We start from the raw sequence: 14423 nt of genomic DNA, 5'->3' as shown, positions 1-14423 counted from the left end.
AATTATTTCTTGATTTCCTAAATTGAATAAATATTATTGGACAACTATTTTAATATAATGGACAACTATTATTGAACAGAGGAAGTGACAAAGAATTAAAGAAGTCGAAAGCTTCGTGACCTGCCTAAATAAATGACCCCCAATTCAAGGATTGTTATCTCCCTCTTTATTTATTCTGCAATATATAAGTTTCAACAATAAAAAGATTGCCCAATCTCTATCTTTAAATATCATTCAATTGTACTGTATTTCATCCGTCCACTTTATTATTTCATCATATTAAAAAATATTCATTTTGCTTATTTATTTTAAAAGAAAATATTAATAGCTATAGTTATTTTTCTGAACAATAAATTTATTATAATCAAAATATAATATAATAAAATTATTATTCTATTTATTACTCTTAAAAATATATGCCAAGACAATATTAAACACATAAAGATGGACAAAGAAAATATTTTTCTACGTCATCTTATTTTTATTTTTGATTTTTTCCTTTAAAAGATAAAAAGAATGCGTCATTGCCAATTTCTTGGAAAAGAACTTATGTAATCACACTCAATGCATGGTTTAAGATCGATTATATTTATAGTTAAGCATTCATTTTATTTTATTTTTGGGAATTTCTAATTATAAGTTTTAACGTGTTCGTTTAAGCATGACTCTAAAGAAAATAAAACATGACAAATAAAAGAATAAATAAAATGTTTTTGTAAGAGGTATAAAAGAGAAAAAAGGATAAGGCACAAGTACTCCTAGACTAGGGCTGTGTATCGCGGTTCGGTTTGGTTTTGAAGTTTATCGATTTGGCTTATTGGTTATCGATTTGTAGAGATGCTAAATCGTTATTAAACCATTAAGATATTGGCTTATCGGTTATTGGTTCATCGGTATTTGATCGTTATCGGTTCGGTAATCGGTTTAACCGTTAAGATTTGACATACAAAAAAACATTGAAAATCACTTACAATCAAGGTGACAAACCAAATGAACCATGCACATGAGTTCACAAGTTACATCTTGCTTAAAAACAAACATTTTTACATTGTAGAATAACCAAGTGTTTGAGACAACCAGAAATAAAAATAGGAAACCAAACTTTAAGTCTTTACTTTATATACAAAATGACATAAATAAATTATTTAATTTACTATCGGGTTATCGGTTAACCCGTTAAGAAAAAACTTCAAACCGTTAAGAACCGATAACCCGATAAGAAAAAAAATCAACACCGTTATCAAAACCGCTAAACCAATAACCCAATACTCATAAACCAATAACTTTTTTTCAGTTTGGTTTTGAACAGCCCTATCCTAGACTATGATCGAAATCGCGAAGACACATCTTAATTAAACTAATGTCCTATTACCCCCTTAACCCTTTTTTTTTTGTAATTTTGTACACCTTTTTGGCTTACATGACATTCAAACATCTCCACGCGCCTCAACTATTAGGAGTCATGGAGTATGCCACATAAGCCAAAAAGTGTATAAAATTACAAAAAAAAAAGAGTTCGAAAAAGTAATAAGACATTAATTTAGTTAAAATATGTCTCTGAAATTTCGATCACAGAGAGTAGGGGTGTTCACGGGTTGGTTTGGATCGGTTATTGGTCAAAACCAAAACCAAACCAACTTAATCGGTTTTAAAATTATCAAAACCAAACCAAACCAAATATAATATACATTTACCGGTTTGGTGATTATCGGTTTCGGTTTGGTTTGGTTCGGTTATTCGGTTATTAACCATACACAAAAATAAAAGAAACAATTCATTAAAATGTGAAAAAAGTGACAACAATCCATTCAAAACGAAACATAGTTAGAATGACTTAAATTACTGAACTTTCGATCACTAAATTTACTATCAATAAAGCTTTAAAATTCACTATATTGGCCTAGAAGGAAGAGACAATAACATTTTCAGTACCACAAAGAATTGTCATAGACACTCATATACATGAAATCAATAAGATAAATGATTCATCTTGGGCATTTTTGCTTTCAATAAGTAAATTATAAAGAAATTTTAATGAAAATATGTATAAGATCTTTAAAATTGTTTATAAAAATAATATATTAAGTATGTATATTAATAAAATATATGTATATAATTCATCGGTTCGGTTATTTCTTCGGGTTTTTTTTTAATAAAATCATAACCAAACCAAATACTATCGGTTTTCAAAAATCTAAAACCAAACCAAATCAAACCCAAATAAAATCAGTTTTAATTTATTGATTTGGTTTGATTTTTCGGTTTGGATCGGTTTTTATCCAAACCGTGAACACCCCTAACAGAGAGAATACTTTTTCCTTATCCGAAAGAAAAATACAACAAATAAAAATTAAGGCAGATTCTATACTTGAATGAGCATGACTTCATTTATTAGTTAAGCCACAAATCATGCAAACCCCAAGACTACCGGTAAATTATTGGATAAAAATAAGGAAATATTGATGACACAATAAAATAAGATATTTGATCTCCCATATCTATTATTGGATATTTAATTTCCCTTGTGATTTTTCCATCTACATAACAACTATTTTCCACGATCGTACGAGTTCTTTAATTTACATATTTTAATATTTGATGTATCTATTTAAAAAATCATTCCTCCACACCCAACATCAATCGTCTTCTCCTATTACTGAATTTGTTTTAAAATACTTGATATTTGGACTCTTCCTTAATTACTACTCCATATTTAATACATAATCGTGTTAAAAGAGAGATAAATGATATATTCTTTGTCCTAATTTATGCTAAACAACTCACCTATACTCAGTGGCGGACCTACATAGGGGTGTGGGGGTGCCACGCCACCCCCGAACTTCGACGGAAACTCTATATATACATAGGTATATATATATAATATTGTATAAATATAAAGCGTGCCACCCAGAGAACAAAGCTGGCTTGTGGTGCCACGGTAGGAGGGCAACTTTAGAAGGCTGATGTTGTGGTTCGAATCCCATTTGTACCTATTTTTTTGAGAAATTTGCTGCCTTCTTTTTTAAGAAAAAAAAGGCTCCAAGAACACCTTTTTAAGGAAAAACAGCTGGCACATTATTATTATTTTTTTATAATTGTTAATCGATAAGTCTATTTGGCACCCACGGACTCTAAATCCTAGATCCGCCACTGCCTATACTCCCCCCGCACACACACCAAATTTCTTTAAAAAATTGAAAAATAAAAATTGATAATAATTTAAAATATTTTAAAAGAATTTGAGAAAGAAAATAATTTAGTCAAAGAAAATTAATAAAATTATTCGACTTCCCGAAAAATAACAATGTTACACAAAATGGGATGGGGGAAAACAAGTTCAGAAAAATATTTCTTGATTAAGACAATTAAATATTTCCTCCGACGATTCATTTTGCTTGTTATATTTCTCTTTGCTAATCCTTTAAGAAAACATTAACTTAAAAAATAATTTTCATTAAATTATTCTTATTTATTTCTTTGATTTCAACTTAATACTATTCTCTTTTTCACTATATTAATCTTTCTACATATATATTAAATAAAATTAAATAATTAGTTATATTTTATGTTTTAAAGATAATAATTATCTTAAACAGGGCCGGCTCTATGCTTTGGGAAATAAGGCTTTTGCCTTAAGCCCCCAAATTTCGGGGCCCCCAAATTTTTATCAAAAATAAATTATGTGTTAAAATTTTTATAGAAAAAATTGATTATTTATGATAAAAAGTATAATTTTTTTTAAAAATATATTATTTTACCCATTTTAACGTCTTTTGTACTTTGTTAAAAATAAGAATTAATAGTGAAAAATGTTGAACAAAGTGAATTACAAATTCTTTTTATTTCGTTTTAAATTTTATTTTCAAGCATTACTACAATCATATTAAAATGGGGTATATCAAGTCATCAACTTCTTGCGTCAAATTCTATGGTTCTAAATCTTATCTCTATTTAATATTTATCAAGTTATTACTTGTATAATTATGTTAACAATTCTTATAATAATTGTCTCACTAAAAGGATGTTTTTCAATGTTGAGTTGATAAAATCTTACCTAAAACTAATAACTAAAAAAACAATATTAAAATACTAATAATTTTCATCTAAATAGTGTAAGAAATATAAATTTTGAATAAATATGTATATGAAGTTTGATTATATTTTAGGCCTCGAATTGAAATTTCGGAATAAGCTCCCAATCATGTTAAGCCGCCCCTGATCTTAAACCAACTATTTTTAATAAACACGATAACTAAAATGGTTCAGAAAGGAGCATTTTTTTTGTTTCCACCCAGTGTCCGGAATCCTCATTGGAGAGTGACTAAATTTGAATTTCACACCGAGAAATCACACATTGGATAGAGCGCTCTCTAACAAAAGTGTCTCTATACCTAGAAGAATTCGAACCCAAAACCTCTGATTAAGGATAAAGAAGTACTTAATATCTTAACACTCTTGGAACTCATAGTCGTAGATAAATAATAAAGAGGATGAAAAAGTAGAGCTTGATATTCTTAAATTATTTCCTAATTTCAAAAAAGCCTACTATTTTAACAAAGATCTGTCACATCCGTACATGTAGTAGTAGAACAACCATATTATATAACAAAAATAAATAAATAAAAAATTGACTACAATAAAATTGGCCAAGAGAGATCTCTTTTGCTTGATATATTCAAGTGAACACAACTTTCTTATATTTTAATAGGGATCCCATTTTAATAATAATAATAATAACAAAAGATAGGTTAGGCAGTGGAGGTTGGAGAGTAGTATTTATAACCCCATATTCATGCACACAATTTCAGGGAAAATGCATTAAAACGTTAAGCTAAATACTAGGATCAACTATCTTAGTTTTCTCCCACATATGGCTTCCAATAGTAATGTTGTTTTTGGTGATGAGGAAAACCAGCTTTCTGGTGGGACTAATAGAGTTCAACCTTGCTCTTCTACACCAAGAAAGTATGTCCTTTGATTTATTATCATTTGTACTTTAATTTGTCTGATTAATTTCTCAAATGATCACTCAACTAATATTTATAATCTCACTCCTATTAGCAGAAATACTATTGATGATGACGGAAAGAAGCAAAATTTTCTTTCACTCTCTCAAAGGCTGGGCATCCAGGACTTCTTTTGTTTGGATGTTAGTAATATATTTTGATTTCATCACTAATTGCCTTCAGAATAAATAAATGACTATCGTAAATTTAAACTCTATTTTTTGTTATATAGGTATGGCGAGCGTCGATGGGAGAACTCCTAGGCTCAGCGGTTCTTGTTTTCATGTTGGATACTATAGTAATTTCCACTTTTGAAAGTGACACGAAAATGCCAAATTTGATCATGTCAATTCTCATAGCAGTTGTGATCACAATTCTACTCCTGGCTGTTGTTCCGGTGTCCGGAGGCCATATCAATCCGGTTATCTCTTTCTCGGCTGCGCTCGTCGGAATTATATCCATGTCAAGAGCCATAATTTACATTGTGGCTCAATGTCTTGGTGCTGTTTTAGGTGCACTAGCTCTCAGAGCAGTGGTTAGTTCATCAATTGAAGACACTTTCTCACTTGGTGGTTGTACTGTCACAATAATTGCACCGGGCCCAAATGGGCCCGTTACTGTGGGCCTAGAAACGGCCCAAGCGTTATGGCTAGAGATATTTTGTACATTTGTTTTTCTCTTTGCTTCAATTTGGATGGCTTATGACCATCGACAAGCTAAAGCTCTTGGACACGTCACTGTGTTGTCCATTGTTGGTGTAGTGTTAGGCCTTCTAGTGTTTATCTCAACTACGGTCACCGCCAAAAAAGGCTACGCCGGGGCAGGGATAAACCCGGCGAGGTGTTTGGGGCCCGCCCTTATTAGAGGAGGTCACCTTTGGGATGGACATTGGATCTTTTGGGTTGGACCAACTATTGGTTGTGTAGCCTTCTATGTGTACACAAAAATCATTCCACCAAAGCATTTTCTTGCAGAATATGGATTCAAGCATGATTTTGTTGGAGTTGTTAAGGCTTTGTCAAATGTATAAAGGCCCACACGCAACAATGGGCCTATGAGTTTCCTTTATGGGCCAATAATAAACTAATGTGTAAAAGAACTTGAATAATAAGTAAATAGAACATCATATCATATTGTCCCTACCTAGTACCCACTTGATGTAATTTAAGCTTAAGCTTATCAATGTTTCAACAAGTTTCTCTCTCTTTCAAAATTGTACAAATTAATAGTATCATTTGTCATTTACATATCAGAAGCTAATCAAGGATTCAGAGACGATGGGTGCATCAACGGCTAATGCATGTTATTTAATTAAAGCATGTCACTTAAATCTTAATATTGATTCGTGTGATATTTTTGTTAACCATAGAATAGTAAACTAATGTATTAACATATAAATTTGAATTAAATGACTTTAATTAGTACATAAAGTTACTGTGTGAAGTGTTGATTTTGAACTTAGGTTGTAAGTTCGAAACTATCAACTCCTTATTTTATCCAATATTTGTAAGGTTCTCCGATGAAAAATGGGGGAACCCAGTCCATCACCTCAAATTGAGGAGGGGCACAAAGTTTAAACTAGTGCACCCATTTAGTTCTACTGTTTTTAGAGTGTTTAATGAAATATATGTCATACCTTAAGCTATATATACATATATATACACAATTTTTAATGAAGTTAACAGGTGTATGCACACCCTCACATTTAAAGATGGACCCGTTTCTGTTGGACATGCATTTTGATATCAAAACTAAGGTAAACGAATTCTCGAGGTTAATAATATGATCAAGAGAATTTTGTTCATCAAAATTAATTAGTAGTACATCTCATTAATGACAAATTTCACTGTTGTATATATGTTTGAAATTTTGTTTAGATTAAATTAATAATTTAAGTATTTTAAATGAAAATGTCTTTTAAATGAAAGAGTGTGTCCTTTCATTCTTTAGTTGATGTCTTTTAAATGAAAGAATGTGTTCTTTCATTCTTTGGTTACCACAAGTTTTATTTAAAATCGAACTATTGCAAATTCCAACGTAATTTTAATAGAGTATCTTTCCTTATAACTTCTACAAAGAATTTCTTTGTTCTCCAAAAAGATCAAGTTCAAGTTCTTGCTTTTTCAATGGAATTTCTTCATTGTTTGTTTAGTGCATAAATTAATAGGCTTATCATATCCACTAAAAATATTTGTGTGCAATCCTATAGCACTTTCGAAGAGGAGAGAGAGCAAATATCATTTTTATGAAAGCGTTTCATCTGTGTTTCAAGCCTTCTATTCTATTTCGTTTTTCATATTATCAATCAAACATTCATTGTGATATTTTTCATCAATTACTCAATTTAAAGTACTAGATGTCACTATGATTTATTTTTTTGGTTTCTGATCACCAGGTGTTCGGTACACACATTTGAGTCCGACGTACCCAAGGGAATTCAAACCTGAAACCTCTTGGTTAAGGATGAAAGAGTACTCACCACGACCCTTGTCGGTCACTGATTTATTTTATTGTGATACACTATAACTTGACAAATGGAGCATTTGACAAGAAACAATAACTAATACTAAAAAGAGAGCAAGACAGACTCATGGACTGGTCAAAGCATATTCCAATTATTGCAAGAACAAGCTGTAACGATTTGATCTAGTTGTTATGAGTAGGTTCATACGGAAGAAATTTGGGCTAGAAAAATTTTCGGATAGTAACTTGAAATTTTTTGTCTAGACAAGTCTTCAATGAAATTTGGGCTAGGTGAGGTCTATGGCCATCCGGGAAAGGGTGGGGTCTTGAGTTGAGATTTGATTGATGTATCCTTATAGCAAGACATTAAGGAATTCATAAGGCCTTTTAAAATTGAATTCGAATTTGTAGAAACTTCCAAAATCAACCTTGACATGAATGACATGAGTCAGGATGTCAAGGGAAAGTGTTGTATTGTAAAAAGGGCCCTTTTTCCAAGTTGAGGTTGCTGAACTTTCGTCGATTCTCTATAGAATCCGGCATCCCGCTTTAGCTGCGCTCAAACCGCTATATCAAGGTAAGTTATCGTTATAGCGAGGCAGACGTCGTTATAGCGAGGGAATCGAGATTTAATGCAGAAAATTGGTCAAAATTCCTATTTTCTGCAATTGCGTTCTTGAAAAATAAAGAGGGGTAATTTTGGGCAACCTGCATTTTTTCCCCACAAAATTCACATGTACAGGTAAGAATTCGACTCCTCAATCTTGTAAATTATTTCTTAAACTTGAGAAACTAGGTGGTTAACATTGGGGAAATGTTTAGGAATGATTACATCTTGGCCAGAGATAAGATTTGTTAGTAATCCAGGTAAATTAATAGGTTGTTTGTGATTGATTCTTATTTTTAGACCAACAACAAGCCACTCTAATTCGAGCATAAATATATTATATAATTAATGAGGAGTCAAAAGGTATAAGTTTCTGATATGACTGCGTGAGAAAGTTAATTTAAGATGGAATAACTTTTATCATACCAATGGAGTCAAAAAAATGTAATGAATCTATTTACTAAACCTCGTATAAAGAAATTGTTGAATACAACTTTAAGTTTGATTATGTTAGAACTCCTTAATTAGGTCCACCAATGTCCAATAACGTCAACCCTACCCAATACTTTGAAATAAATAGTTATGCGTTCAAAGGGTAATAACAAGTTATTGATACATGAATGTTTTAGTATTAGATTAAGAGATATAGTATTGATGATTGTCATAGATTAGGGAGTTCCGTTAATGAGGTTCAGTTTAAGGAACAAGCGTCTCAAATTGACAAAGACATTAAAAAAATTTCACCTATATAAATATAAAAGTGAGATTGCTTCGATTGAGAGTTAAGAGTTACTTTTATAAATGTTCATGAATTTTGAATAGCACATGACCATTAAAATACTAAGCATGTCTGAGTGCAAAGCAAAAATAAGATGTTTATCGATATAATTTTGAGATATTATAACGTATAGACTTGAATGAGCATGACTTCATTTATTAGTTATACCACAAATCATGGAGCCAACAATGCTAATCCCAAGTCTCACATTTGATACTTCCATATGATTTACGAATAAGGTAAAAATTGATGACACACTTTGTTAAGTTATTTGACCTTCCATCTCCATTATTGGATCTTTAATTTCCCTTGTGATTTTTCTAAATGCATAACAATATTTCCCAATCGTTCGTGTTCTTTAATTTACCTATTTTAATATTTGTTGTATCTACTAAAAAAATCGTTCCTCTATTCCTCAACATCAATCGTCTTTTCATATTACTGAATTAGTTAGTTTCAAAATATTTGACATTAAAAAAAACATATATATGTAATATGTTTTTTGGACTTTCATTTACTACTCCACAATTAAATCATGCTAAAAGAGAGAAAAAAATTCCCTAATTTATATGAAGGGATTCAATATACTAAGGATAAATCACTCAATTTTTACTATGAGTTAAGGCATATACCCCCCACCCCCCACCCCCCACCCCAAACAAATTTCTTAAAATAAAAATTATACATTTAAAAATAAAATAACTCAACATGATAATAATTTAAAGTATTTAAAAAGAGTTTGAGAAAATTATTTAGTCAAAGAAAATTGAAAAATTATTTAACTCCCAAAACTAAAATAGTGATTTTACATAAAAGTGGATGGGAGAAAAATACTTTTTGATTTAGAAAATTAAATATTTCCTCCGATGTATTTTACTTGATATATATTTCATTACACGCTCCTTTTCAAAACATTAACTAAAAAAATACTTTAATTAAATTATTCTTATTTGCTCTTTAATTTTGATTTAATGCTACTCTTTTATTTTCATCACATTAATCCTTTTTCATATTTATTAAGTAAATATAAAAAGTTAATCATCTCTTAATTTCTTAAATTAATAATTATTTTGAACCAAATATTTTTTTAAAAGCACGATAACTAAAATGATCCAAAAAGTAGCATATTTCTTAAGATTTAAGTAGCATAGATACCTTTCATTAATACTTTATATATTTTGGTGACTCGTAAATAATAAAGAGGATGAAAAAGTAGAGCTTACTAGTCTTAAATTATTTCCTAATCACAAAAATGCCTACTATTTTAATGATATGTCAAATCCTTACATTTAGTAGTAGAACTACCATATTTTATAACAAATATATTTTTTTAAAAATAATTAATAAGAAATTGACTCCCCCATTAAAATTGGCCAAGAGATCTCTTTTGCTTGATATATACACGTAAACATAACTTTCTTATATTCTAATAATTAATAATAATAACAATAAAAGATAGGTTAGGCAGTGGAGGTTGGAGAGTAGTATTTATAACCCATTTCCATGCACATAATTTAAACCTTAAGCTAAATACTAGGATCAACTATCTTAGTTTTCTCCCACATATGGCTTCCAAGAATATTGTTGTTTTTGGTGATGAGGAAAACCAGCTTTCTGGTGGGACTAATAGAGTTCAAACTTGCTCTAGTTCTACACCAAGAAAGTATGTCAAATTAATTTTTTCTTTGATTTATTGTGATATTTTCCTTTAATTTGTCTCGTTGATTTCGTCAGATGGTCACTTAACCAATATTTATTATCTCAGAAAGTCAATTTCTTTGTTGAGATGTTTTGAAATGGTGACTTTCTGAGATAATAAGAATAAGTTGAGTGACAATCTAAAAAAGAATCAAGCTTTCATTTTTCCTAATTAATTATTGTACACTCCTATTAGTAGGAATACTATTGACGAGGAGGGAAAGAAGCCAAATTTTCTCTCATTCTCTGAAAGGCTGGGCGTTTCTGACTTCTTTTGTTTGGATGTTAGTAATATATTTTAATTTTATCACTAATTGCCTTCAGAATAAATAAATCGAGTATTATCAGTGCATATATTTTTTTTTGTTATATAGGTATGGCGAGCGTCGATGGGAGAACTCCTAGGCACAGCGGTTCTTGTTTTCATGTTGGATACTATAGTGATTTCCACTTTTGAAAGTGACACGAAAATGCCAAATTTGATCATGTCAATTCTCATAGCAGTTGTGATCACAATCCTACTCCTCGCGGTTGTTCCGGTGTCCGGAGGCCATATCAACCCGGTTATCTCCTTCTCGGCCGCGCTCGTCGGAATTATATCCATGTCAAGAGCCATAATTTACATAATGGCACAATGTATTGGTGCAATTTTAGGTGCACTAGCTCTTAGGGCAGTGGTTAGTTCATCAATTGAAGACACATTCTCACTTGGTGGTTGCACTGTCACAATAATTACACCGGGCCCAAATGGGCCCATTACTTTGGGCCTAGAGACGGCCCAAGCCTTGTGGCTAGAGATATTTTGTACATTTGTTTTTCTCTTTGCTTCAATTTGGATGGCTTATGATCATCGACAAGCTAAGGCTCTTGGCCATGTCACTGTCTTGTCCATTGTTGGTGTAGTATTAGGCCTTCTAGTGTTTATCTCGACCACGGTCACCGGGAAAAAGGGTTATGGCGGGGCGGGGATTAATCCGGCGAGGTGTTTGGGGCCAGCTATTATTAGAGGAGGTCACCTTTGGGATGGACATTGGATCTTTTGGGTTGGGCCAACTATTGGTTGTGTGGCCTTCTATGTGTACACAAAGATCATTCCAGCAAAACATTTCAATGCAGAATATGGATACAAACATGATTTTGTTGGAGTTGTCAAGGCTTTGTTTGGGTCGAATGTATAAAGGCCCAGATGCAATAATGGGTCTATATTGATGTATTTAGTTTTGGGTTTCCTTTTTATGGGCCGATAATAAACTGTTTAATGCGCCTAGCCTAATAGGACTCAATAGAATATGGAAAAATTACAGAAATCTCACATTTTAGTTTATTTATTAACATTATCCCCTATAAGTTTTATAAATCTCCAAAATCCCTCATTTTCGCGCATCAGATTAGTGTATCATGTATAAAATGTAATGTATCTTACTTAACGATTAATGTATCTTGTGCATCAGATTAATGTATTAACACTTATATTATTGTATCCGTTTGAAGGATTTATGTAATTATAAACTTTTAAGGGATAGATTATAATTTTACCTTAAAAGTATGTGATTTCTGTAATTTGCCCATAGAATATCAGATCATATTGTCGCTACTCAATTCCCACTTGATGTAATTTATTCTTAAATTTAACTTATCAATGTTTCAACAAGATTCTCTATCTTTTTCTATTATAGAAAGTCATTATTATTTAATGAAAAAACTAAATTAAAGTATCATTTGTCATTTACATATCAACGTAAGAATTGCCATAAAGCTCATGCTTTTATCACTATATGATGAGTAATTATTGTAATTTATAGTACTTTTTATGTAGTTTACAAACGGTGGCGGAGTCAGAATTTTTAATAAAGGGGTTCAAAATCTGTAGAAATAGACACACGAAGTAGCCGAAGGGGGTTCAACATCTACTATATATACATAAAAAATTATTTCAACAATGTATAAATAATATAATTTTTCACTGAAGTACAAGGTGGCTCCGCCCCTGTTTACAAATATATAAATTTCATTTCAAATTTTTTGAAGATTTCATGTGTGAATTCCCGGTCAAACCTATATTGTTTGACTCTAAAAAAATAAAAAATATCACATAAATTGAAATAGATGAAATATTATTTTCTTAATATATGTGCCAAGTCCAAAAATTACAAATAAAAATGAACGAATAGAGTAATTGGAAAAACCAATTTTAGAGAATATCACACAAATGAAAAAAAAGTTTTACTTTTATGGATCACAGTTTAAAATCAATTATATCAATAGTTAAGCATTCTTTACTTTCCATTTGTTGTGAATTTCAAATTACTCCATTCGTTTACTTTTATTTATCTACTATTTTAAAGATAATTTTTTATTTATTTATCATTTTTAATATATCAAGATTAAAAAAAAAGACAATAATTTTTTTCCTGCTTTATTTTTAGCATTAATTACTTATTCTATATATTATTTTTCAAAATCTAATACCTACTACACATCAATAAATAAAGATAGTGTAGAAGAATAGTCATGTCAATCATTATCCTCTTAATAAATGTATCAAATCCAAATATAACAAATAAAAAAAATGGGAAAAGTAATGTATAAGTTTAAATGTGTTTATTTTAGCATATGAAATTTTCTTCAAATTTTCAATTTACATAGCGCACACATATACTTTTATATTTAGTACTAGTAAATAAATATATGTGTGACATTTAATCCGATCTGTCTCAAAATAAATAATATTTTATTTATATTTAGTATTAATAGTTTAATTTTAGATTTTATTTTTAATCGACTAATATATAATTATATAAATATCTACAGCTTTTGACATGTTCAGAAAATATTTTTTTTATTCTTAAATCTTATATCCACTATTGAACCCTCATCACCTAAATTGAATGGAGGAAGTATATATCATATATTATATCATCATAACTTGTTTGGTGCATGAATTAGTGCGAAAGTATGCAACACAAATCAAGAAGAACAAAGGACATACTCTATTCGTCCAATAATAGTTTGACTATACTATTTTGGAATGTTCAATAATACTTTTTTTGTTCCTAATTACTGTTGTGTCGTAATTTTCCTATCTTCAGAAAAATCACTTTTTTGAAATGTTCTAAGTATAAAACAATTGGAGAAGAATACTTAGAAAGAGTCGCCACTTAATTTTTTAAAGAAATTAAGAAAACTTATAATTTTCAAATATTTAAACAGAAAAAATCATTTGAAAATACCAAAGGGGGTTCGGGGTTCAATTTACACTTAGGGAAGGGTTTAAGCACTCGAAGTGTCCGCTAACACGCGATTGACCTGTGACTTGACTAAAATATATTTGACCATTTTTAGGAAAATAACGATTTAACATAAAAAATAATAACTTACAATAATTGATTAACTTTAAGAAAATGATTAAATAAATGACGCATTTCTATTTCATTTTATTTTTAGAGAAAAGGACCTAAAATGAAACATTTGACTCGAAATACAAATGATTGGAATATTAATAAAACTAGATTAATTAGAATTTATTTTATTCATTTTTTATTTTTTTTTGAAACAATAATTTAAACACATTTAAAGCATGAAAATCATTTTTTAATTAATTGACTAACCTTTTCGAGAAAAGACTAAGTAAGTGCATATATATATATATATATATATATATATTCAATTAATTGAAAAGGGGTTTGATTAACTTTTTTTTTTTTTTTTTTTTTTTTTTAGTTTATTTGAGAAAAATACTTTAACTTACGACAATTTTGAAATGAATAAAAATGTGATTAAATGAAAAGCATTAAAGAACATCTCTTTTTAAGAACCAAAGTTTTAACTTAATTGAAAATATAAAATTTTGACCAATATATTAAAATAAATG

General features: G+C 30.0%; 2 protein-coding genes across 3 annotated transcripts; both read left to right on the top strand.

The window, feature by feature from the left end:
• The first annotated feature begins 4742 nt into the window (after nt 1-4742).
• On the top strand, nt 4743-6213 carry LOC125828862 (aquaporin PIP1-3-like). 2 transcript variants are annotated; one of them, XM_049508177.1, is made up of 3 exons: nt 4743-4965; nt 5065-5149; nt 5239-6213. In XM_049508177.1, exons 1-3 carry the CDS (start codon nt 4871-4873, stop codon nt 6034-6036), a joined length of 978 nt encoding a protein of 325 aa, XP_049364134.1. In that variant the 5' UTR covers nt 4743-4870; the 3' UTR covers nt 6037-6213. The 2 variants fall into 2 exon arrangements, with proteins under 2 accessions (XP_049364134.1, XP_049364135.1); XM_049508178.1 differs by lacking the exon at nt 5065-5149 and having other exon boundaries at nt 4839-4965; nt 5239-6184.
• Nucleotides 6214-10384: 4171 nt separating this feature from the next.
• LOC125828864 (uncharacterized) lies at nt 10385-11730 on the top strand. Its single transcript, XM_049508180.1, has 3 exons — nt 10385-10517; nt 10749-10836; nt 10927-11730. The coding sequence occupies exons 1-3, from the start codon at nt 10420-10422 to the stop codon at nt 11728-11730; spliced, it is 990 nt and encodes a 329-aa protein (XP_049364137.1). The 5' UTR covers nt 10385-10419.
• Nucleotides 11731-14423: the final 2693 nt, after the last annotated feature.

Source organism: Solanum verrucosum, unplaced genomic scaffold, assembly GCF_900185275.1.
Source record: "Solanum verrucosum unplaced genomic scaffold, falcon-dt-bn FXZP01000067.1, whole genome shotgun sequence".
NCBI lineage: Eukaryota > Viridiplantae > Streptophyta > Magnoliopsida > Solanales > Solanaceae > Solanum > Solanum verrucosum.
This window is presented reverse-complemented; position numbering and strand designations above follow the sequence as displayed.